This window comes from Varroa jacobsoni, unplaced genomic scaffold, assembly GCF_002532875.2.
Source record: "Varroa jacobsoni isolate VJ856 unplaced genomic scaffold, vjacob_1.0 contig01633, whole genome shotgun sequence".
NCBI lineage: Eukaryota > Metazoa > Arthropoda > Arachnida > Mesostigmata > Varroidae > Varroa > Varroa jacobsoni.
Genome location: NW_019214666.1, coordinates 1,257 through 27,423, shown reverse-complemented (window position 1 = coordinate 27,423; position 26,167 = coordinate 1,257). Strand labels below are relative to the sequence as shown.

At 41.4% G+C, this 26,167-nt stretch overlaps 2 protein-coding genes across 3 annotated transcripts; both read left to right on the top strand.

The window, feature by feature from the left end:
• The first annotated feature begins 3,088 nt into the window (after nt 1-3,088).
• Nucleotides 3,089-21,205, top strand: LOC111272126 (oxidation resistance protein 1A). The gene is made up of 2 exons (XM_022853371.2): nt 3,089-6,412; nt 13,536-21,205. The coding sequence occupies exon 1, from the start codon at nt 3,465-3,467 to the stop codon at nt 5,775-5,777; it is 2,313 nt and encodes a 770-aa protein (XP_022709106.1). The 5' UTR covers nt 3,089-3,464; the 3' UTR covers nt 5,778-6,412; nt 13,536-21,205.
• A 1,529-nt stretch (nt 21,206-22,734) lies between these two features.
• Nucleotides 22,735-25,852, top strand: LOC111272127 (uncharacterized). 2 transcript variants are annotated; one of them, XM_022853372.2, is made up of 3 exons: nt 22,735-22,897; nt 23,870-24,135; nt 24,457-25,852. In XM_022853372.2, exons 2-3 carry the CDS (start codon nt 23,881-23,883, stop codon nt 25,387-25,389), a joined length of 1,188 nt encoding a protein of 395 aa, XP_022709107.1. In that variant the 5' UTR covers nt 22,735-22,897; nt 23,870-23,880; the 3' UTR covers nt 25,390-25,852. The 2 variants fall into 2 exon arrangements, with proteins under 2 accessions (XP_022709107.1, XP_022709108.1); XM_022853373.2 differs by lacking the exon at nt 22,735-22,897 and adding an exon at nt 23,029-23,140.
• Nucleotides 25,853-26,167: the final 315 nt, after the last annotated feature.

Below are 26,167 nucleotides of genomic sequence, written 5' to 3'. Positions count from 1 at the left end.
TCTCATGCGACTTCTGATAAATTCCAAAAAACCTTCACGATATGAACTGTAAAATACTCAATAAAGTTTATATTCAAATGGTTGGAAAATTTATCAACAAAGTCCATAGTTATGTTTAATATATCAAGGTTATAAGAAATTAATTATAAGTTACCAGAAATTAACGGCCATTTAAGAAAGGTGATTGTCAGTCGCCAATCGCATCGTCTAGATAAGCTTTAACATTTAGTATTTTTGAGACTTATTGCATCTTTTGACCTTTTGGCGGTTTTAAGTTCATCCGAAAATGAATTACGTTGTAATTTTAAGTATGTAGCGTCTTTGAGCGACACTGTACCAAGCTGACACCCCTCGATGACGTTCAGCGTACGTTTACTACTATGACGTTATTCGCGGGTCAAAGAAAGAATACTTTGAAATGATTAGTTTGTCCTTAGCCGAAGTTTTAATCGCAGTAATCATCAGAAATGACACTTCTAGCGCATGCAAAAAAATTCGTTGGAATATCTGTTCTTTTTTCTTTGATACTGTCTTAGAAAGGGTAGAAAAATAATTCTTAATTTAGACACGCCGCTTTATGACTCCTCTGCCCTCAAGGATATCGTAACTTCGGGTCAACATAATGCAGAAAGTCAATATTATATGAAAGAATTGTTATATATATCATAAGAGAAGGTCAAAACTGTTATAACACTATTACTCAGCTCGAATGGAGCAGTTAATTCGACCAATTATTACGATCGAGACAAATGGAAGAAGGCCTACTCGCAACTCCAAAATGAAGGATTAAACACGTAATCTATTTAGGTTTCCTGTGTGCTGACCACCTTACTGAAGAAGACATAATAGACTGACAGACAAGAAATCTATGGTATAAAGGCGACGAACGGCAGCTACGAACAGACGCGTTTTGACTACTGCTGCTGGGGAGGAGAAATGGGGCAGTTACAGCCAAATTGAATCTCACCGCCGCCCACTTTGTAACTCCCTCCTCTCATCTGGTGACTCTTTTTACAGCTGTAGTACTCATCAGTGGTTGCTCAAAGCAACAGCAGCAGAACAACTAGAAAGGGTTTGTTTCTACCTGCCTATTTGAGTGCCGTACTTCCGTCTTTTTTTCCTTTCTGTTTTTATAGAACCGAAGTCACTAGAGAAGAGAAGGTGTTAGAAAGTGGTCGAGGGTGGTGAGGTTCAGTATGGCTTTTATGGCTTTTCTGCCCCCCACACTAGCAGCTGAAGTGCTCTCATCCGTACCTCCCTTTCATCACTTCTATACCATTGGCCTTTTGCGCAAGCGCAAACATACATCACTAGAAGTAGCTAGATCTCTTTTTTTGCGGGAGAAGCCATAAGTCGCCATTGAGCTTTTCTCTACACGGGATCACCATACTGCGCCCTTTCCTCTTTTAAAACGACGCCGCACTGACTGGACAAACAATAATGCTCGGAAAAGCGATGTTTCTCCCATCAGATACAGTAGCGGCCGTCTCTGAAACGAACGCTATTTCCGACTAGTAGAAACACATAGATCGATTTTGCTACTGGCGGCGAGAACATGTAGTATTTCTTTTCGTGATCCTTGTCCAGTCGCGTGACCTTGCCCCTCAGCCCTTCGTAGCTGAGAGCCAACGATTCGATCCGATCGCTGAGCCGATGCATCAATAAGCGTTAAGGGAAGAGAGAAAGGGAACAGCGCCGACGTCTCACAGCGGTGCTTCATGTCGAACCGAGAGCGAGCAAACGTCGGGCGGTCCTGTTGAACTAACCAGTCAATCTAATGAAAACGTTCAAACAAATACCACAACATCGATACCTGCGATTATTGCCTGAAAAAGGGAAAAAAATAACGAATGTTTCCTCTTTACCCTTAGATGGCTGTATGCAGTCGCAATAAACCATATACACACACACACTCTGTGAGGGTAGAAATCATTGAAAAATACATTTAAGAGAAAAAAATATACCAAGAACGCATATACACACATAAAAACCGTTACTCGTAATTATCATGTCCATTGAAAGAGTCGTAAATGCACAAAAAGTTGTTTCAACTGCGTACATACATACATATATATATATATATATATATATATATATATATATATATATACATTCATTTAAAGTTTGTATATATAATAACGTTTGACATGGATATTTTTTTGTCATTCTTCTTACATATGGAGACTTACCTGTGAATAGCCTGTTTTGAATGGCTCTGTTATTATTATATATTATTATTATATATTAAATTCCTAATCCATATTGACAATAAAAATGGGGATACTTTCCCAAAAACTCAAGGAAATAGATTATTGTTTTTTTCTTTTTTAATATCGCCCAGCTGCCAGCGCTCAGTTAAAGCGTGCTGCTGCTGCTGCTGCTTCATTCCAGCAGTGAAAAGCAGACGCCGCCGATCTCCTGGAAGCAGCTTCTCCGGGAAAAAAGGCTGGACAAGCAGAGACGAAACAGCGATGTCACTGGTGGGGTTACTGTCGTGTGCGTCGGTCGTATGGTGCTATCGTTGGCGCCGCTGATTTTCGAAGGGGAAGGATGTACGACGTGTAGTTTACGTTCATTTAAGCTAAGGCAACCAGAATTAGTCGGACAGTCAGAGGGATGACTGGTTGGTTGGTTAAGAAGCAAAATTAGCTTAGAATATTGCAGCGCAGTGTGGAGACGCTGCTCAGTCCATCACGGCTCATCGCTTGCATTTATTCAAAGAAACTTCAATGCGCGCCTCCTCCAACAGCGGAGCGAAAAAACGGGAGAGGAAAAAAAAGAGCTCGCTAGGTGGTGTTGCTGTTGCGGCTGCACATGTGCACCCGGAAGTGCTTCCCGGCGACGTGGTAAACACTAGCATGGTCCGCTGGTTGTTGATTCATCATGGATAAATAGCCAGTTATTGGCCACATTGATTGGACGGATAAAATGCTGTAATTTGAAGTTGATTACATTTCTGAATAGACCCAGTCTACTAAATGACTTCGTAAAACCTTTTGCAAGTATTTGATATATTTACTTCTGTTAATATTTGGTTTTATTGTTACGTGTTCATTAATTTATCAAACAGTATGTTGACTTATGTAATGCTTATTTGAACAAGTTCGGAGTCACAATTGACTTTGAAAAGCGAACCAGCCTGCGCGGAGTTTTTCGTTGCTACCAGTTCCGGGTGCAGGCGGCCAGTAAACCTACGCTGCCGAAATCAGCTGCCAGGAGAGAACTAAAAATGGCAACAACAAACAGTTAGAAATCATCATTGGCGCTGTGAGATAGAATAATTGGAGCACCAGTGAGTAGTTGTGATTGTGTCCGGAAAAGTGTCTGACGAGAGAGTGTCGCACTGTCGATCTATCTGCCTGCTTGCCAGTGGGCCGCGTGCTAGTGGCGAGTGAAGTGTCGAGATTGTCGTCAACGGGGGTAGTGTCCGGAGTTCAGAGGTGTCTCTATGTGAGCAGCGCGGCATGCCCCTAGGGATGCCCGAACCCGCCGAGATTTCACAGGCTACGGCTAACAGCCCATCGCCAGCGCAAGCCACGGGCAATGCCTCCCTCAACGCGAGCCAGGGCGATGCGAGCAGCGAAGAGAAGATCTGCTACGTGGTTCAATCGGGTGAGACAATGAATGCCATCGCGGCCAAGTTCGACCTTACGCCCTCAGAGCTTGCGCGACTCAATCGCATTCCTACGAACAGCATGCTCTTCCCAGGAAGAAAGCTTTCTATACCTGTTAAAAAACGCAAAGCGCATGATAGCACTTCATGCGCAACGGGTGCTCCAGCATCACCTAGCCGTGGTGTATCTATATTTCCTGATACCCCTGATGTAAAGTCAACAGCAGGATCAGATTTCGCTACGGAAGCCGTAGTTGAAGGGTCTGATCAGCTGCAGCAGCAGCACTCAGTTTCGGTGGACGCCACCCAGGTGCTAAGTGGCCAGGGTTCAGCGGCGCAACCAAATAACATGAGCAACGACATTCTATCAAATCTTATGATGCCTCCACGATTAGACGGCAGCGGCGGCGGCGGGGCCGGCGGCGGCGTCGGATTAGCGGTCGCGTCATCTGGGGGTGCTGGCGGTAGTAGTGGTAAAAGCGGCTCTGTTGGGCCAACGACTACTGGTGGCGCGGTAGCAATACGCGCCCGTCCATCGCACGTGCTGAAAATCAACGCGCGTCACATAACTGACGGTCAGGGCGTTGTGACAGGAACGCTACTCATCACGCCAAACAATATCATGTTCAGTCCGAATGTGTCGGATTTAATCGTGATCGAGCATGGCATTGAACATTACGAAGTGACTGCTCCGATTGACATGATTGCGGGCGCTGCTCTATACACTGATATTGCGATCATGCGAACGAAGCATCATCAACAGCAGCCATATAAACAGCAACAACAGGGAGTTGTTTGTAATATTCCAGTGCAAGTGTATTATTTGGAAAACGAGCCAAAACCTTCAACACCACCAAGCAGCCCAAACAGATTGGCTGCTGAATGCACGAAACGCGACGAAAGATCATCCGATTCTGGCTCGGAACCTGTATCGCCTCGACCTACGAAAACGCCACCATCAAGTCCGATTGTTGGCGGACGTCGCTCAGAAGGCGATCGAGCAGAGACAATACTGACTGATTCTGTGCGAGACATTGAGGAACCGGAAGTTTTTGCCGCTCTTGAGAAGTTGTTACCGAAGCCAGCCCAGCCTCAAGACAATGGCATGTTGTATCTCTGTCTCCGAATGGGGAAGCCCCTCAACAAAGTAGTCAAGATGTCAGCCGTCGCGGTCGGCCGCCGAAAGCTCAAATGCGAATACTGGTTTGGCATTCCACGGAATCAGATCGATGAAGTGTACAAATTCTTCCAGCGCAACTATCCGGAAAAGTATGGGGATGTCATTGAGCTCGACCTGAAGGAGCGAGGTTTCGAAGATATTGAGTCCGATGATGAATCGGACGATCCAGATGGATCCGGAGGAAATCGACAAGGTTATCAGGGTAAAGATGATGGCACACAGGGCGACGACTCGAAGGCGCCTGACACGCCGAAAAGCGCCGTTGATGGCGCACTCACCGGAGTTCTCAATCGGGTTGGTTCATTCAAGAATCCATTTAAATTACCCCGATTTTTTGAAGGTCCTAACACGCCGCACACGTCATTTTCCTCCTGTGAGTGGGAAGTCATTGCACTTAAAGACGATTCCAATCAAACACCGTCCAACACGTGTTCAAAGCTGCTCAACCCACTCACACCTGACGAGGTTCTGCTGCCCGAGATGGTTGGAGAATCCGAGATTCTTGAAGAGGAGCACCGTAAGATGTTGTACAAAGAAATTCCGGCTCGCGCTGAAGGCTATGCCTGGAGGCTGGTATATTCAACTACGCGGCACGGGTTTAGCCTAAAGACTTTCTACCGGGAAATGGCACGTCATGATGGACCCGTCTTACTGGCTATTACCGACACCGAAGGCGCCTTGTTCGGTGCCTTTGTACCACAGAGTATTCATCCTAGCGATCATTTCTATGGGACGGGCGAAATGTTTCTTTGGTCGTTCCAGCCTGAGTTTACTAAGTACGCGTGGTCCGGCGACAACCAGTATTTTATTAAGGGGAACCAGGACTCACTAGTGTTTGGTTCTGGCGACGGTGAGTTCGGTCTGTACCTTGATGGAGATCTTTACTATGGCCGTTCAGCACCGTGCAAAACCTTCAGCAATGAAGTGCTCTCAAAAACCAACGATTTCGTCATCAAGTCACTTGAAGCGTGGGGATTCTTCTAGAGCATCGTCAGCAGCGGAAACTCTTCAAAAAGCCAAGCAAGCCCTTATGGATAATGGTTTCCGCTATTCTGATAACGCGAGCACCGCAATGTCGGGACTGAGAGATGAGCTGCTGGTGTTGCATGGCAATTTCGGGCGTGATAACTACTTTACTAAGATTTACGCGTCGGCCAGGACATACTGTGGGTACGTTAGCCTCCGGCTCGTGATGTGACAAAAAATAAAACGAGGAAAGACACCGTTTACTGCACGGCGCAGTGTTGCAGTAGTTGTTAAGGTGCAGCAGCAGCTCCACAATCACACCGTACTTCAGCCGTTATTACTTGATACTAACGATAACTATTATTATTTATATTATCCGTGTAAAACTATTATTATTATATAACTATAAAATGACTGATACCTATGCGCGTATTTGAATTTCGTTGATGTTTAGAATACGATGTGGTGATGTTGATGGTATGGATACGGGAAAGGTGGCCGAAGGTGGCGTCACATGGTCACTCACACACTTCGATAAAAGGAGAAATAACACCCCATTTCAGTCACTTAAAAACGATTCCAACAACACAGTAATAGTTGTTTTTAACAACAACGAACAACGCTAAGAGCAACACTATCAACCAGCACAAAAGGTATGAGCTAAAAAAGACATGACTAATATATATATATAATGAAAATTGGCTAGTTGATTTCCGTAGGCGCCAGCCGGGAGAAAGACGATCAGCAATGACAATACGCCAGTAGCCCGCGCTGTTCTCGTTGGAAGTTATTATGGGCAAGGCTAATTTGGGAAACGGTAGGGTATGTGATGCGCGGAACAGTACGGCAGTGTGGAAAATGGCCAGCAAAGAAAATAAATGCGGTAATCGAAGCACTACTTCGACGCAGTTTCTACCACATGAGCAGGTCACGTCGAGAGCAGCAGACGATCCTACTCATCTAGTCATCAATCAATCATTCGTTCATTTATTCAATCAGTTGAAAAAAACATCTGCAACAGCCGATACCAGCAAAAGCCCTACAGGTATCAGCATAATGAAAAACAACACCGGATAGCCAATTAAATCGATATAACAATAAGAGGGATGTTCTGGGATAATAATAATCAAGATGCTTATGGGTACAGTGATCGTCGGGATGAATCCGTGGATATCGCACCGGTAACTAGTATGCCGAGGGTGGCCAATTAGAGTTGGGTTATGGGTAAGCCGTTATGACAGGGACAAAAAATGATACTGTCAGAATTCAGTCAAATGCGGAACAAAACTTGCGAGTAATGGTGGAGTACATATTGAGAGAAGTAATCAAGAAGGATAAAACAAACAAGGATGAGGTTAATCAGTCAACATCATTTGAGTTGAATTCGATTCGACCGAATACAGACTCATCAAAATGAAGACAGGCGATCACCCCAGCGCTAGCGGTCACCACGGGTAGAAATGTGTTAGAAAGCGTCACGCGCTATATAGATATATCTACTGTTATATAGTAGTAGCATTAGTATTATTATGAAGTAATAACTAGCAGTTGAAAGTCAGCTGGTCCTTGAGACTAAAGCGACTGAACGATGTTTGTCTAAACGATGATGCGGTGATAAAGTTGTTGGCGAAATGGCCGACCGGCCGACCGACCGCTAATCCGACGCCGGCAGTTATATATACATTTTGAATGTTATCGTTGTGATAGCAGTAGAGAATAGATATATTATATACTGAAGCGACAAACACAAACTATGTTGTTACAAGTAGTAAAAGGAGGAAAAGAAAATGGGTAACTGACGACAAGACAGTTGAAATATCATCTGGCTGTGGATGGAAACATAACGTAAGACTGATAGTACCATTTCGTAGACGGTTACAACCGTGGCGATGATGATGGTGATGATGACGTGGCTGGTGGTGGACGCGAGATAACTTTGACGACAAACGTGAGAAATAGAAAAAACGGAGGGGGCAGAAAGGAAGCTATTCATTTATTATTATCAATAATATATTTATGATTATCAGCAGCAGCAACATCAACATCATCATCCTACTATTATTGCTGAGAGATTCAGGATAGCTTGGAAACAAGCAGAAACAAAGCAAAGATCGTTACGTAACAAACGGAGACCGGAAAAAAAGTGACAACGGAGCTATTACGAATACTATTTTTAATCTGTATCAGAAACCTCCTATAGCACTCGATTTTCTTTATTAAGTCTGGACGTGGAGGACTGTGCAGGAGCGCCACGCTCAAAGCCTTTAACAAACTAACTAACTAACTAACTAACTTTGTTTTGACAATCCTCGATCTCGCAAAAAAGTCTTCTCATAGCAATCAACTGGGTTCTTTAGTTCGTAATAACAGAAATCAATCATCGCTGTGTCAAAAACGGCCGCGCTATAAGTCGGGCTAAGACGCAAGCAGGATTTTACCTTGTCCGCATTATTCCGTGTACTTATCTCGGTTTAGTCAGTATTCTAAGGAAATTCATATTCAAGTCACAAAGGCCGAGTGACTTTAATACCGCACGATTTGAATGCTTTTACTGCGATATATTCAATGTTTTTGTTTATTTATGCGACTCTACGATAAACAACTGAGGCCTTGTGAAAAGTCCGTTCGTATTGCGATCGACAACTTCCGTTTTTAGAGCCAAAGCAACTTTACCTAAATCAAGCACGCTTCTATAATCCCCATTGACGGTTGTTCAACTCCTACTAGAATATCCATACAAATAGGATATAACATGCTGGAAAGTGGCATAACTTGTGTAGTTATTTCACTGTGTATCTCTATAAAGTCTGTTTTTTTTTTTTTTTTTTCCCGAATATGTGATTCAACAACCAGCACAAGCTTTGCGTATCATTCATTTCCTTACGAGCACAAACACGCCATTAGAACGAAGCAAATTTGACAATCTTCTTTCACTTCTCATTGTCTATCGTATCAAATCGAAATACAAGAACTCCAGTATTTTATACACATGTTTCGTAGAAATCACAATCGAGCCACCTATTTGTAATCGGTGATAATCATAAATGCAATGAGAAAACAGCAGCAGACAAACTAATTGAGGAAATATCGCTCTATATATACTACAATATACCACTGATGTGATTTTCGAAGTTCTCGGCGAAAAAAGTAGCTCTTGTTAGGCGACAGTCCTCGATGCTATGACAAGTTACAATGGCAGCGACAGTTACTAGGAAACCTCAGATCATCGCTCAAATCAAAGTTTTTGAGTTCAGCTGTTTAGAATAGTTTATAATCAGTTAATTCTGATCTTCTTCTTTTGTTATTGTTGTTATTGTTTAATAGCCTGTCTTCCTTTACGGGCATGTAGACGACTTCCTCTACCCAGTACCGGTGACTTGTCTGTATTCGATTTCAATTCTATATTTAAATTAATTCGTCATTTTCTGATATTCTACTGGCTGCATGCAAATAAATATGTACAGATCAAATCGGGTTGGGCCTTCAAGCCCTTCACAACAAATAACGGCTATTGTGTTACGTCATTACGTATTATAAAAAAAAAAAAAAAAACTTGATGTAGTAGTCGAAAACGCCTTGAGTACGTTCTCAACTTAGGTATTTTGTTGGGCTGACGATGAACGTATTTTCTGACCTGCTTGTGATGTTGTGCATTCTACCTAGTTATAATACGTTAGTCTGTATCATAAGGTAATTCAACAATTACTCGCGAAATAGTTTCGAACAGTTAGCTAAACAGTCTAGCTCAAGTATGCTTTGATACGACTACTAGCCTTATACTGTAGCAGTTTTGAGCGGCTGAAATTAGAATGCGTTCATCAACTAACAGCATCAAGTGCTATTTTTATTTGCTTTTGTCCGCTGAAGTTGACTCCTTATAAAGCTACTTTGCACTTTGCTCCTTTATGAATCTAAACAAGATTCATTTATTTTAGCTAGCTCTCACTATTTGCTATCTGCTCTCCTTTACGTACTTAGTAAGAACACTTACGTCATTGCTTTTTAAAGGTTAGACGTATTTCGGTTCTACGCTCGATTTACGTTTGCGGTCCTTTAGCTGTCACAGGTACTTAAGTTAGTAACGTCACTAAATGACCGTTTTTTTTTTTTTGCCGTGTTGCTGCTGTTTCTCTAGTTCTATAGGCAAAAAATTAGGATAAGCGGAAAAAGAAGTAGCACACTCAATGTACCACTACTTTCTACCCACGCGCACACGTTTACAACAGTATAATTTATCAGTTTCTGCCAGCAAAGGTGGTCGCTAACACCAAGCCGGCAAATTGATCCTGCCTGCTAAATGGAGCCTTCGTACGCAGGATCTGCCAGGAACTGTGACGAGGAAAAGAGTTAGGCGTGTTGTATGTATGTATGTATGCATGTGTGTGTGTGTGTGTGTGTGTGTACGTGTGGGTGTCTGTGAGTATGTGTGTGTGTGTGTGTGTGGGTGTGTGTGTGTGTGTGGTGTGTGTACGTGTGGGTGTCTGTGAGTATGTGTGTGGTCTGAGTGTGAGTGTGTATGTGAGTGAGTATGTGTGTGTGTGTGTGTGTGTGTGTGTGGGTGTGAGTGTGTGTGTGTGTGTGTGTGTGTGTGTGTGTGTGTGTGTGCGAGTGCGTGTACGTGTACGTGTGTGTCTGAGAGTGTGTGTATGTGTTTGTGTGTGTGTGTGTGCTAAATACAATATTGACACACGTAGGCTCATTCATGAGTAACCGAATAATATATATAACTGTACAAAATTTAAAATTACGATTGTGATTGTTATATGGTATACTAATAGAGGTATTCATTATTATTTGACTTCTTTGTATTAATAGCCTACTATCCTCCTACAATCTCTATGAATGGTACCGTTTATAGACGCGTTCTTTATATAACAGTACCATTGTTCGTTTACTGGGACGCAAATTCCCCACTTAACAAAAAGCTGGTTTTAATTATCTTAATACCCTGAAAACTGTTCTTCTGTAATGGTATAGTTGTTTTTTTTTGTTGGGAAATCTGCGCAACTCTATCCGTTTTCGACACGGTGACTTCTTTGTTTTATGTTTATTTACCACTAGAAAGTGTTTTATTTTACTATAAATGGGTTCATTCTATTCTCAATCTGTGTGTGGTTAGATTTGAGGCTATGGGAGTGCTCGCTTAAAGTAACATCATCGTTTCGCCAATGGAATTCATAGTACATTGTTAAAAACGTGGCAGCGCAGGCGACTTTTCCAAACTGGTTTTGTCTGTCTGTTTGTACACATTGTGCAAAGAAAGATGTTATGCCATTTCGGTGAGTCCCGTATCGTTGAGAGATGACAATCCATATTTGACTTATTGATTGATTGACTACCTGTTGACTGATACGTTACTGAAGACGCATTATTAAGCAAAATAAGATATAGAGGACGATGGCATTCGGCTGAGCAAGTAACAGCTACTACAGATTATACTCCACCAGTTAACAGTGTCAGCTTATCACCAGCTGCTACAACAGCTGAAACGTTTGTACTAACACCAACAACAAACGCAGAAATATTCTCATAAGGATTAAAACAAGAACAACAAACATCTTCGGTATATCTTGGTCCTCTTACCTGTATATAATTCTTTTTCTAGTTGTCCAGTGCTCTTCGCTACTGTTTCACATGCTAACAAATTTCGAATATAAAAGTTCTGTTTTGTAATCTCGTTCTATATAACCGTCTTGCCTTGAGGCAAACATAAAGCAGACAAAATTGCTACTGCTTCTCGATCTAACGTTTCTTCTGTCCAATATAGTCTAGCACAAAAAGTATCCGAGCTCGACGAGCTATGGATGAAGCAAACATTTAATTCTCTCTTTTAACATTTGATTCATATTCAATACAGTAGAGCTACCAACAATAATAACTTGTTCAATAATAACTTATGTTGTAAGAACACGTTGTTATATCTGGTCTGATTTCACGACCAGATTTGCTAATCAAAGAATGTTGTTTCTGACACTCGGACATTAGGACAATGATTTCAAGGACCAATGAAGTGCTCGCAGTGAAAACCCATCAGGCTACTACAACACTAACTAAACTAATTGAACTAAAATGAAGGTATAGGTATTGTCAGTTCTTATCAGAAGCCGGGACACAAGTGAAATACAGTAATATTAAGGCAGTTGCGATACAAGCTTTTATCAGAGAAGGTTCTATGAGCAGGAATTAGACGCATCAATCTACCTTCGTGATTTCCTGTTGCTCCTCTTAGCTACGGTAACCGTCCACGGCAGAGAAAAAAATTCAGGTTAAGCTACAAGCTAAAACTAAATTTTCGTAAGTGTAACAGTGCATTTATCAAACACGCTGCGTTAAAACTGCTAATCTGTGTTCCCTGCTATAAATGCTTTGGCAAAGTGATCTGTGTTGCTACGCTAAGCGAAGCCCAGCAAAGATTCAAGTGAGACCTGCTCATTGAATCATATTGAACCGTGTAACATTCTTAATACAAATGTTCCGGAGTACTGGGGTGAGCTTAACGAAATGCAGTTTGACTTTGTTTTGATAATGACTGTTGAAACAATGCCCTCGGACGTCTATTGGCACCTTGATGCGGGTTTCATTCATTCATTTATTCATAGTTCGCAAGATAATTGAAGCTAATCTACATTCTGACGTCCTATTTTTGCAGTTACGCTAGTGTATAGGACCTGCGTCCTTAGTCCGGTTCACCTGTAGTAGCAACAGTTGGGAAAAACAAAAAAAACGCCACTAGCAACAACTTTCTCTATTGTTCCCGCTCAGTCGATGGTGAAAACGACGACCACCACACACGAAGCTATAAGGCGTTTCTTATGCGGATGATGCTGCTGTTCAGCCCCAGTCAAACGCTTCTGATTCAAAGGCTGTACAACTAGAGCGACTCAAGGCTATGACGCACGTATAAAAAAATCTGCAAAAGCAAAGGCAACAGAGACATGTAAAATAACAAGTATTCAATTATCAAGTTCACAGCAGTATTGACTCACAGGACGTTGCTTTGCGAGATAGTTTACATGATATCATGTCCGCCATGAATAGTATTCACCCTATTAATGTCGACAACAAGGGTTCTATGTTCTGCGAGTGAAACAGAGACTACTAACTGTAACATTCTTAGATGTACCTCTATAAGATCATTTTGCTTTTACGTGGTAAAGACGCAATAGTATGACAATTGAAAATGGCTCAGCCAAACACTTCAGGAACCGATCAGTGATCGTTTCGAACGTGATACGTTTGGTATGATATTTAAACAAACCGAATTCCGCTACACCTCCTTTACTACAACTACCGCAGGAACTTATCTATCAATCGATCTATCCGTCGAACCCAATGTTAATTGCTTTACTATTGAGCTCGTATATGGCCAACGGCTCAGGGTACCAGCTGTCCCTGATGATACCATATATAGACAGATGACCCAGTTGGGTACAGCTGCCGGTGAAGCATCTACCCGTTTGGTTTTGTCCTTAGCAGTTGATTATCATGTAACACGTACATTTATACATACTGTTTCAGCCGTTAAACAGTTGTTATATGCTTAATAGCACTTCAGTGCCAAATAGGCTACGTTGGCGATTGCAAAGCTGATTGTTGTCTTATCAGAAGAATTTGTATATACAAATCCGAACGAGTTTCCCTGTCGATAGGCCCCGTTGCATCATATGGTATTACGCCCTCAATCGATACGACGAGATGACATATGCACGGCGCAATGTTATTATTGGCGGATTATTTAATTATAAAACAGTTTGACTGATCTTTTTCTCTTTTCAGATAACAAGTATTCTGAAGTAAACAAGTATTTGATCCTTTAATGTGATGCAGGGTGAGAAGTACTTGATGGTTTGCAGTTGAAGGCTACGTACTGCAATTTCAGGATGGATGATGTATTTATTACACATCATGGCGCATAGGGAACAGAGACCGCATTGTCGTATAAGCAAAAGTAGGCAATCAAAAATGATAAAGTTTTATCAAGTCTTGATATTTGAGGACGATCAATGTACAATCAAACGGTATTATCAACGCCGAATAGCTGTTTATTGTTCAGTCTGATTGTCGGACTCGTCGGTACAAAACCACTATGCGCCATTCTATCAAAAAGGATACTTTTGTGATGGAGTGGTCCTTCTTTGAACATAATCATTTGTGGTAAGCCGCAGACGGAGCAGACAAAGCTCGTTGCGAACAACGAACTTCGTAAACAGCAGCACTCGATGGGTCCTGTTATTTATTACGACGTTCAATAGTAGACGGTCCTAATATTGAAGCAACAACAGTTGACAATGCTTTGCTCATTCACCACAAACGAATGAACAGTCCGTATAGGACTGAACGAGGATCAATTAGGACTCATAACAAAACTGGAGCTATTGACTCTCAATGACTAACTGTACGGCGAGGGATGACGCGTCTCACTTTCAGAAAAAAAAAAAAAACAGTACGGAACAATATCAGCCGGTACGTGTTCTGCGGCAGCGACAAGCAATCGCGTGAATAAAGCAGCTCTTCATGTTGTAACTTTGCGCATAGACACACAAACAAACATGATAATAAATATGCATACTGGAAAGATATCGTATTAGCAAAGGTTGTCAGTACCGGGCGGCAGAAGATATATAGCTAAACGAATACATAATAAACAATAGCAACGGCAGGCGTTGACGATATTGGAAACAAATGGTGATGGACGGTAAACAGTTAAGGGAACACCGATGGAGAGAATGGCTGGTCACCAACAATGACCATCAAGTGTTAGACATAAAGGGGGAAAACAGGCGAGAAATGCACACAAACAAACAGCGCCCCATTTCATGGCTTAACAAAAAAATAACAGCCCGTTAACCGAGTAAACAGAACCGGAAGCGCCAGTAGCATATATAACCTGTAACAGCAACAAAAACAACCACAACAGTATCATCAGCAGTACGTAACACGGACATAACGGACACACCGGCGACGCGTAGTTTCTTGACGAAAAAGGGTGGAAAAATCACAAATGTTTCGCAGTTGACCGCCATCACACCTCTGTACTGATCACCAGTTGGCAATTAATATTGCACTGGACGTTCGTAGTCTAAATACACACGCTGTATACACACACACACACACACACGTACACACACATACACACACGCATATATACGCATATATATAGAGGGCGAGAACGTGAGTTAACGAGAGAGCGAGCAAGCGACAAATAAATAAATATATATATATATATATATATATATACATACAGAGCGAGAGAGAGAGAGAGAGAGAGAGAGAGAGAGAAAGAGAGAGAGAGAGACAGAGAGAGAGAATCCATTATGATGGAAAGAGGTGTAAGTTATTGCACCGCTGGTAGAAAGAAGTATATATAGAATTCAATATATTTAAAAAAACTATATGACATATTTTGTATTTGTGCTAAACTAACGATAACAGCAACACCGGCACCATCAACATGTCGTACAACGAGGTCGGCAAGAAGGGTTCTGCCGAAATGAACGATGAGTGGGCGACAAAGGGACGCATTGCAACCGCAAATGGTGATGGTAGCTTGGTTGAAAGGCGGAATCCACAAAACGTAGTGATGCACTCTGTCATCTCCCTCCGACGAAAGTCGACGATCCTATTGCTATGGTGAAAGTGCCAATCGGTGAACGGACGATCGACCGATTTCTAGAGGTTAGTTGGGTAAAATTAAGAACGCCGTAAGGTGCGGAGCGGAAATGCACTCTTCTAGAGACCTGAGGACGCAGAGAAGCAATGTTGCCGTCGTTATCAGCGATGTTGGACCGAAAAGCGCAATTAGACAAGATCTGAAAAAAGATCCCGACGATTATAGTCGCGCAACAAATGGTGAAGGCCACTTATCGCCTTCGAAACAGCGAACATGTTAAGACGAGAGGCCAATAAGGATCTGCGAATGCACATTCAATGCATTTAGCACCAGATTGATTTTCCAAAGCAAGCTTTCATACAACTTCTCAAAGGGTTGTTTTTGAAGCAATGCATTTTATTGGTTGCTTTTAAGTTAATGTGTTTGTCACGCGCGTAAAAGGAAAACTACGCAAGAAGATTAGAAGGGCGACGTTTTGCAAGTAAACTTCTGCGTACTCAGAGGCTTCAGATTAGAATTGAACGAAAAGCTATGAAGCCAATTGCGTAGTGGGTAGCTAGTCAGAGAAGTAGAAGGAACGCGCCGACATTGCGGGGACGACAGAGCAAACTAAGTAACCAGCACAGTCCAGTAGCGACAATAAATTTTATGTAAATATATTAAGAAAAACACATTGTTGCAAAAGGTGTTTTTCCGATTTCAGCCTATACTGGGCATATAATACCTTTCAGCCCCAGTTAATCGCTAGTCGCTGGCAGTCGGTTCCTGTCGTCATAACATTTTTGGTGGCATCTCGAGAGGGTACGAAGGCGAGAGAATAAACGACCTATCTTGCCGCTTGTTGGTAGATTCATGGAAAGGCGAGAACCCCTGATTTTGACCGTAGCCGGCCATCCAAATAGTTGGAAGGACTTGCGTATCCGGTGACGGGCCAGTAGTGCCAGCAGGAAGTTACGTGGCGGAGCGGTAGCACCTACGCAGCCGCGTTATTGTAGGGTACAATTTAGAGAAAATGCCCGCGGCGGATAATTAGAATGTTTTTGAGCAGGAACTGAGATAAGACTTCCCTTAAACAAATGCTTCGAACGTATGGCCACAAAAGGATGCGTTTCTTGCCAACATCAAACGGGCTCTGATAACCAAGAGGGAGCTCGGTCACAGTAGAATCAAAAAAACAGCACATTATATTTAACAGAGATCATAGGGTACGATGTTTCTTGATCTTAGTCGTAATACAGCTCCAGTTAGTTTATAAAGTCAGTTTGAATTGAATACAGAACTTTTCTTTTGCTGTCACACGTTCGAAGAACTGGGTGGAGCGAGCAAGTCAGAATGGTCGACCAATGCGTGTTGCGCTGAACTGTCAAAACCAGTCGCGGCAGCAGTTGGTTAGGACAAAACAACTTCTTACGCTGGTGAAGTTGTCCACTCGTCTCCCAAGAATACGTTTATAAGTAACCGACCAGCTGGAAGATTGGAAAAACCAACCGGCCGAAACCGGATATACATTTATTGTAACAATATCTATCCATACATGTATCAGTATAGTTTTTGGCTTATCTAAAGTTGGTCATTAAATGCTGTTGGCAAACAACCTAGCCATGGTAAACGATCGAAACATAGAAAACCCTGCTAAAAAAAGCTTCTTAACATCAAAAACATTGAAAGGACATTAGGTGAATAATGGCTATCGACCCACGAAATTTTTCGGATGAACTGCGATATACTGTCCTACTCAACCCTCTATCTAACTATAAAATTGCATTAGATACTATCGAACAGATCGGGTCATCCGAGTTCAAGATAGTCGCAAGAAATCATTCGTCTGGCTGATACGACCCGAATAGTGTTCTAAGCGTACAGAGAGGGATGCCATTCGAAGGGAAAACCATCAACTGGCCATATGCCGAAACCGTGGAGGCATTAAATCAAGTTCAAGTTTAGTGGAGGAGAGAAAATTTCAAAATGCTACTGTACAAAATAAAGTTATTTTTCCATTTCCAGACAGGCCCGGTGTTTCGTTGTTGTTGTTGTTGTTGTTGTTGTTGTTCTCTTCCTCCAGGCGCTGTTGCCCTAGTTGGTGTTATGAGACGACTGAAGAGGCTATAGCTACGTTGCTGGACTGCTATCGTTAAGTTGACAGGATAGACGCCCTGGCTCACTGCACCAATTAACTACATCTTCGTGTACCCTTAGCTCACTGTAATAATGTCAGCTAGAGCCAGTGCTCACAAATCGTAGAAAAAAAGAACGTTCAAGATAAATAGCGTTCATACTGGTGCACGTACGTTCTATGACAGATCGTGACAAAAATCATAGAAATAAACTACCCGGAATATAATTAATATTTTTTTAAAATTAGCAACGTCTTGTGAAGTATCATGAAATAAGTAAGCACTGAGAATGCAACAAAATTTTTTCCTATTATTTCGAGCAATTTCCCAGTCGCCACGTGCTGTACGATCAGCTTGAAGACTATTCATAAAAAGCAATGCAGTCTCCTCAGAAAAACAGGGTACAGACACATTCAAACTAGCCCGCCATTCTTTTAACCATGACAATGAACTATTTGGCCTTCCATGCAAGGATCACGCTGTGCTGCCTGGAGAAAGTACTCGAACAGTATGAGTAACACCTGAGCAAGTCATTACCGTAGGATAAGAAGCAGATAGTTTGTGCGTGTTGTAGGAAGCCGCAGCTATATTCTTATTGCTACATCATCATTGTGCTAGCGAAAGTTATATAGTACTAAGAGCAATAATACAAGCACCTGTAGTGATAACCAGTTCGTGCTCATGGGGGTTTTTAGATGAATAACTATTTCCGAAAAGAATGGCATCCCCATCAGTTTGCAGCTGAAAGGAGTTGTTTAGACACAACAAATTCGCGCACACTGACGTATAATGACCGTCTTTGCTTTTCTAATTTTTCATTTGTTGTTTCTCTATGTTTGCTAATGCGCTTCTATACCTTATACTCTGTAAGGCTATTGTCAACATTTCGTCTGGGTCACGAAGTTTTGTTTACATCACTTCTACTACTTGATTGATAACTATATCAAAGAGCAAAATACTCCACCCTTTTTAAATGTCAAAAAGCTATGAAAGCAGCTAGAGATATTTGCTTTTACGTACGCCGAGGTAATTTTTAAATAGTACTGTCAGCTGCAAAATTTTCGGTGTACACGTGAGAACTCGGTTTAAGCTAAAAAAAAAAAAAAAGGTATCGAAAAAAATGTGTTTTTCACTACAGATATGCCTATTTTTGTAATTTAAGGCAAGGGTAAATTTTTTATGGTCAAGGGACTCGTGACAATGGTCTTTTAGTAGTTAAGTAAACGTTTTTTTTTTTAATAGGATCCCCTTGTTAATGAGATTAAGTAGAATGGAGGTTGTTAGAAAATATTCTATTTAGACTAATATTTGTTCAAATGTTGAGGGAAGGTCGATCTGATGTCTAGTTTTTGTTAGACATTGTTATTCTGTCATTCATGTATTAAGAATACTGCTTACAGACACACACACACACACACACACACACACAAACACTAAAAAAAACTCGTTAACGTTTTCGTTATCATTTATTTATTTATTTTCTGGTCAATTCCCAACCCTATTTGAAATCAATTTTTAAAGGGGACTGTATATAGAGCATAAGAATAATTTTAGGTAGGCGACCTCTAAACAATCTTTTTAACGATTAATTATCATCAATAGAGCAAATTAATCTTTTTTTTTGTTGATTTTTCTGGCCCAGAAGGTCAGAGATAGCTAACATGATCTGGGATCGGATAATAAAATGCAGGCTGTAACATTTGGCGAATGAACAAGAATGGCCTAATGTAGTAAATAAATAGACAGCATGCAATAATCTGTTCGTTCTCAACCTCGTTCCTTGTTCAAACAAGTGAACAGACAAGCATTTTATTAAAAGAAAAATTGCTTTTTCTAAATCATGCTCTGTTCTCCACCTCCACCACCAACAACAACAACAACGGTACTTTCTTACCCACAGTTGTAGCCTGTTTCCTTTCTTCTCTGTTTAATTGCTGTGTTACTGTAGTTGTCTCTGTTTTTGGGTTTGTAGCGTGTTCCCTGTTGAGAACCAGGCCTTATATGATATTTAACGGATGATCGAGACCTTTGCTTCGATGACATCGCGGCCTGTGTGTGAATAGGCTGCCATTCGCCATTGATAGGTTGCGGCTCGTTGTTGCTGTTGCTAGATATAACAATAACAACAGTTTACTTTAGGATAAGCCTATCTGAATTGTTATCATCAACATCATCGTCGACACCTTACGATTTCTCGTAAACCGTCGTAAACCCAAGCGTTAATGTCTGTTAAATAGGAAGATTATGCACGGCAGTTGCAAAGCGTTTGAAATTTTCTCGTATGGCTAAGAGTATTTTGTCAAAGCGCGTTACTAATCAGAATCTACATTAAGTGAATATGTTTCGAAATAAAAATTTTACCGTAACAGCGTGCTAGTCTTATCGCACGATAATACAGTGAAGAGAACAGGAACTATCCAATATAAAAGACGATGACGACGACAATAACAATAATGAAAGGAATACCGAGTAATAACGATGAATAAGGGCATAGAACTCGCAGCATACATATGTAAAGGAATCTGTGCTTAGTGTGAATAGTCTTACCCGACTATCTTACCCGGTTATCTTAACCGACGACGAGCAATGTTCTGCCACGAGATCGCGGGTGTCTGATTGAGAAAAGGCGGAACACAAATAAAAGGTAACTTGACGGTGTTCGCGCACTTGTTTCACAGTAGCAGAATCTGTGCAGTCCTGCTAACCAATTGTGTATAGACATTTTTGGGCAATTCGTATGGGGATTTCACAAATAATAGACCTCTAGACCCAGAAGGAGGCACCATCTAGCGGCGTGAAAATGCATTACGATAAGGCATAATTCGATGTGGCATTAAAAATGGATGGCTTTATGACAGAAGGACGAGAAAGCCGCTAAGAGCTTTCGCATAGGCATATTCACTCGAACCCGCTGAAGCAAAGGCGGTCTCTATTGAAAAGCAGCGCTTTCATGTATGCACGATGCGCTGTAGTGTCAATGATGTCCTAAAGTTCTTCAAAAACGGACAAAGACTGGCTTAGCAAAATTAATTAATACATTGATGGGTACGTACACGCACGTACACGCGACACAACAACGTGCTACGTCGGCGAACACCAAAACAGTGACCAATAACTATATAATAAAAGCATACCGTTTCCCTTGATTCACGTGCGCATGCCTGCACACACACACACACAAAGACATACATATATATAACCATTATATATATAAATCAATCAGTGTGCTAATAAAGGTCAAAACGGTAATTGCGAGCTATAACTACCAACGACGGCCACGGCAGAAGTCGACGCAGCTGATGACCACAACAACGGTAATTACAGTTACAACGGAAACGTTTAAGTTGAAGTCACTGCTATTGTTAAGTAGGTCCACGCAACTGGAGGCCAACTGCGGCAGCTGTTATTGTAGCTCATACCGGCGTGGCGTCACGATAAACATAGACTGGCGCCTTATAGATGACGATCACTTGATTACTAGTTCTGCGCTAAGGCAAAATCATAATGCCGACAAATTATTGTGATGATGATGCTTTTGTGGCACGGAACGAAGACTTGCGGAAAAGAAGTCAGAAGGAGGAGCCGATAAGATGAACGGACGAATAGCAATGCAGATGTGCAGCATAAAACATAGAAAAGCAGAATGTGCGCTGATGAAGATTGAGAAAAACAAGAGGAACCAATAAACTGACACAAACGACGTCAACAACAGAAGTCTAAAATCACGGTGTTTTCATTACGTATATAAGCAAACACCTAGGTACGATCGGCAAAATGTAGTGTTTAAAACCAATTGTCCATGTTTCTAACGGCTCACTCACTTGAACAGTTGTTACTATCCAACTAAACTGAGCACGACACCGTGACAATGACAATTTCGCGGGCAACGGCTTGTCACGTTTTGTGGTAGGCAATCTCTGAGGCTTATCTGTCAAAATTTACGAGGTTGTGCCCATTGATTTGTACGGCGTCTATCTGAGAAATATTTCCTCCGGAGAATTTGTTTAGTTTGTGTCAGTTAATTTTGCGATACAAATATTTATAACGACAAGAAATTCAGATGAGTAGCTAATCGCAAAGGCTGCCATAGAACGTCGTTCATTATAGATAAGGACGATAGAATGGCTAGTGAATTTTTCAAAACTATCATTTTCGACCTTTTGTCAGCACTCGATAGATATTCGGTAATTTGACTAAATAGTTAGGTCTAGAAATCGATAGCCTAATATAAACTTAAGTCAGAAAGGCACTGCCATGCTCAGTCTACAATACCATCTTTGAAGTTTTTCTATTAGTGGTGACATTAGAGAACCTGTCGATTACTGCACTGTTTCTTTGTCTGCTTGCTTGTCTTTTAAACATAGATCCTCGATCGGTAGATTTTTTTTGCAGAATAATAGCATTGGACAACTGTTGAAAAACAGGTAAAAAAAAGAAACATATATTGTAAGCTTATTATACTTGGATTTTAATATCGTTACGCTGATATAATTTGTTCCCGGCTAAAGCCGGCTAGAAACGAGTTTATCCGTTTCGAGTTGAATCTCTTTCAAAGTAAACCGTCAAACATTTTACTTAATGACGGGATACTGTGATAGCCCATGTTCAGAAATCGGGCCATGCACCTGATTCTTCCGGATCCTCATACCCGTATATATATATATATATATATATATATATATATATATATATATATACATATATAAGCGTGATTACCTTCATTAATTAAGCGCTACAAATATCCAGCCTGAACTCTTCGCTGAGCCAGTAAGACTATATAATACGTGACCAAAGATCACAGAAAAACACGCTTGTCATCTTCGAACTGTACCTGTGAATTTATCGCTAATATCGTCGTATTATCAAACAGCAGATAATTTCATGCTATTTTCAGTTAAGTACATTAAAGCCAAATTAACGAGAATACGATCTCTTAAATGAGCTTCATTTACGTTTTCGATATGTAGTACAAGATATACCGCGAACCGGTATATCTTGTACTGTTTAGTATAATTTTCTCTAACTTGAATCTCATTAATTGCGTTATATTTGGAACTTATTAGTTATTTAGCAGTTTTCACACCGTCGAATTTGATATGACGTAGAGAATAATAGTTTGCATGCATACAAACAAGAACTCACACAGTTTAGGAGGCAACGTGCCGCGATTGTTATGCCAAAACACGCATGGCCAGCTACCCTGCCCTATTTACATGTTTGTTTGCCATAGTTCATTTGCTTGTTGACGTAGCGTCTGCAGAAGATGCACGCGCGCATGTTGGATCGTATCATATTGTCATCATCATCCGTAGTACTGACTAACGGCTAGCAGGTCTTTTTCCCTAATCTGTGTATGTGTATGTGTCTAACCAGTCCGACGACTGCAGTCTCTCTTGGTACACGCGACTTGTAAGGTAGGTTTAACTTGATTTCCTCTTAATTTGAAACGGGTCACAATGTTTTTATCGTGTGCAATTGTTCCCCTTGCGCTAACTACGAGAAATACCCATATAAATTGAGAGCAAATACGATGAATGCTTATAGTGTGGGCATCAATGATGTGTCAATATACTGCGCCGCTGTTTGATCAGTGGACTGAATCTGATACAGGTAATGTTTAGGCGTTACGTTACCCTTCAAGAGCTGGTTCTGTTAATGTAAGTATCGCAAGTATAGCTTAGCTGTGTACTGTTGTTACTATGACTGTTCTGCAGTCAGTACGTTGCTATACATTTAAAGCTAGTGATTGTTTGGCGCCAATCATCGTAAAATATAGCTATATCTATTTAGCTTAATATACGGAAAAGTTTCCTCTTCGTATTGAAGTATCACCGGCAGCTCCATGGGTAGCTGAACGGAAGAAACTATTATTCTTTGCTCGCCCTTCAGTGACTCATTCAAGCATACCATGTTTAAAATACGAGTTAACATGTGCGCCCACAATAAGTTACCGACATATTTCACCCTATTTTTGTTTGGACTCTCTGCTTCAACTTTATTTTTCACCTATTCGTACGCAAATTACGTCCAGCAAAAACGAGACTAGGATTTCCACAGTTTATGGCCTTTTTTCAAGTGACACCTATTGGCGTATGCTATGATTTCGATATATATATATATACATGCTTTACTTACTTATCTTTAGTGTAAGCCATGCGAGAAAAGAAATACAGCCGTTCGATATTTAGTGTATAGTAGTAACATTTCTGCACATTTATTATTGCGGTGGTACTTTTATGGTGAGTGAGCTGCAGGCTGCAGCATGATCACTGCACAAGTAAACGTATGAGAATAACCGTGCTTAAGTGCAATATCAGACTAAATACTATTTCTCTATGTGACGTGTGTATCGTTCAAAAATAAATAAGTTACCACCTCTATTGCAGGTGTTGCGAAAATGTCCACAGTTCTGACAGCAGACGGTCCGGCTCGAGGCGTCATTGTACATTTAAATCGCGATTGTCGAGAAGGCGAAATCAAGGTAAACCGTACGGACCGTATAAACGACGTAATTCCGTTTCTCTATGCCGACGTTCTGCTTGACCCCAGATATCTATCGGACATTCAGCTTGGCCTAATCGTTACCTTTATGATCCGCACCTCAAAAGTACAGAAGGACGACAAAGTCATTCAACGTCGCCGGGCCATCAATGTAAGTAACTGAACGTGGTAACGAATATCGTTTAAAAGTGTCTGGAAGTGTAAAAAAAAATTTGCCGTTGACCATTGTAATCTCTGCTATCTTTATTTTACCTGATCCACAAACGCACAATTAACCGACAGTATTGAGCGATTCTAACTAAAAGTAATACTGGTACAAGCTCTCCTAATACCAAATTGAAAGATGTAAAGACTGAAATTCTATGTCGGCTACAGTGGGCCTACATAAAGCTGTTAGATACTGCACTTATACAATTTGAGTAAGCAAGATCTGATGCTGTGTAAATATTATCTGTATCATTATCTTTCACAGGTGGTTCTTGCAGAGGATATGGAGTTTAATGGTGTAGTTTCTAAAATAGACTACAATGACGAAAAGGGAGAAATTCATGTTGAAGGTCTATCGACGCCTCTAGGCTTTCGGCTCATCCATATGCCTCCTGATACCGAGTTCAGCTTGGTCCGTGAAGGCGATAGCGTGCGTGTGGAGATTGGATTTTGGAACTTCGTATGTATACGAAAACCGCCTCTGCCGAATGCTGTGACGCTCGTTGGGGAGGCTGCTAAAAGGCAGCGGAACTTTAAACGAAGCAATGCTACGCAACCTTCAAATCATCGCGATGGGGGGGAAGAGTCGCCTCGTATACCGCGAAGACCGGCACTCCGACGTGCAGCCAGCAATAGCAATCTCGAAGACAAAACTGATGACTCCGATGTCCCCGAACCACGGTCTCGTACAAGAAGTCTTGAGGATGGCTTCTCAAGACGAGCTTACAAAGGTGTCGTAGGCTCAACAAGTGTAACGTCGTTATCTCAGGACCCATTCTGTCATGCTCCTATTAATCCTCACGTCCCTATATGTCCAGGTGCGCCCTGTATGATATCTCAACACACTTTTCCGACTGGGAACTTAACTGACGCTCGAGCATTTCAAGGATGGAATACGATGAGATCGGCATGTCAGGCTGCAGGTTTCCCGCACACAACTCATCATTCGGGTGGCGCCGGACTATATCATTCAGGCCTTCATCATCAACAATTCCTCGCTCATCCTGCTGCAAACTTCTATCAGCGAAATTCAAGTGTTTATAGAAATGAGCCCAATCTCCTTGTTGAGTTAAATGCCATTGAACCAGAGCCATTAAGGGCACAAGGAGGACCCTCTACCGGGGACGACACGATTATCGAAATGACTGTCAACGAACTTAGAGATGTCGTGCGAAGAGCGCGAGCACGTCAAATTTAGGAATATATATATATATATATATATATATATATATATGAAGGGTTACTAAGCGCCTTCGGAAATCACATACTTTTATAGATTACCAGTGCTTAACTTTTTCCTTGCACTTAGTACAGATTGTTTATTGCATATTTGGACTGCATAAAAAATTTGTTGGCTCAATCTTAATGACCACCTTATAATTCTACATTCTAAACTTTTAACCGACCGAGCGAAGCAGGCTCCCGACAATACTGAGTGCGTCGTAGCCTGCTGACTTAAGACATCTATGCCAGGCTATTTTAGATTAAAAAGTGATTCAATCCCTACAGACGAAACAGATGCATGAATACTTCATAACTGATTAGGTATATTCGGTTAGTTTATACTGGTCATCTTGCGTAGTAGTCTATGCAAGACTACGCACATTGAGGGTGCATTCAAGCATCTATATATAATGAATAAAGAACGGGTTATTTGGGAATCGCCGACGACTTGTTGTTTCAAAATTTTGTAGAATGTTTCAGTCATTTTTGATCAGCATGGAAGCTGCACTCTCTTACCACGAAAAGACCGCACGAGTGGAGAATACTTCTCAGTACAGCGAGTACAATACGTGCCCCAATTAAGAGGGGCTAAATTTTTGAAAGAGACAACAGTTGATCATAGACAAATTTACCTCGGCAGCCAATAACAAGACACGCATTAGAATACGCCTAAAGTAACCTATAAGGTGCGAAATGCTTTCGCTTCTTAATGTGTCAATTTAGGGAAGGAAAAAGGACAACGGGCAAACGTT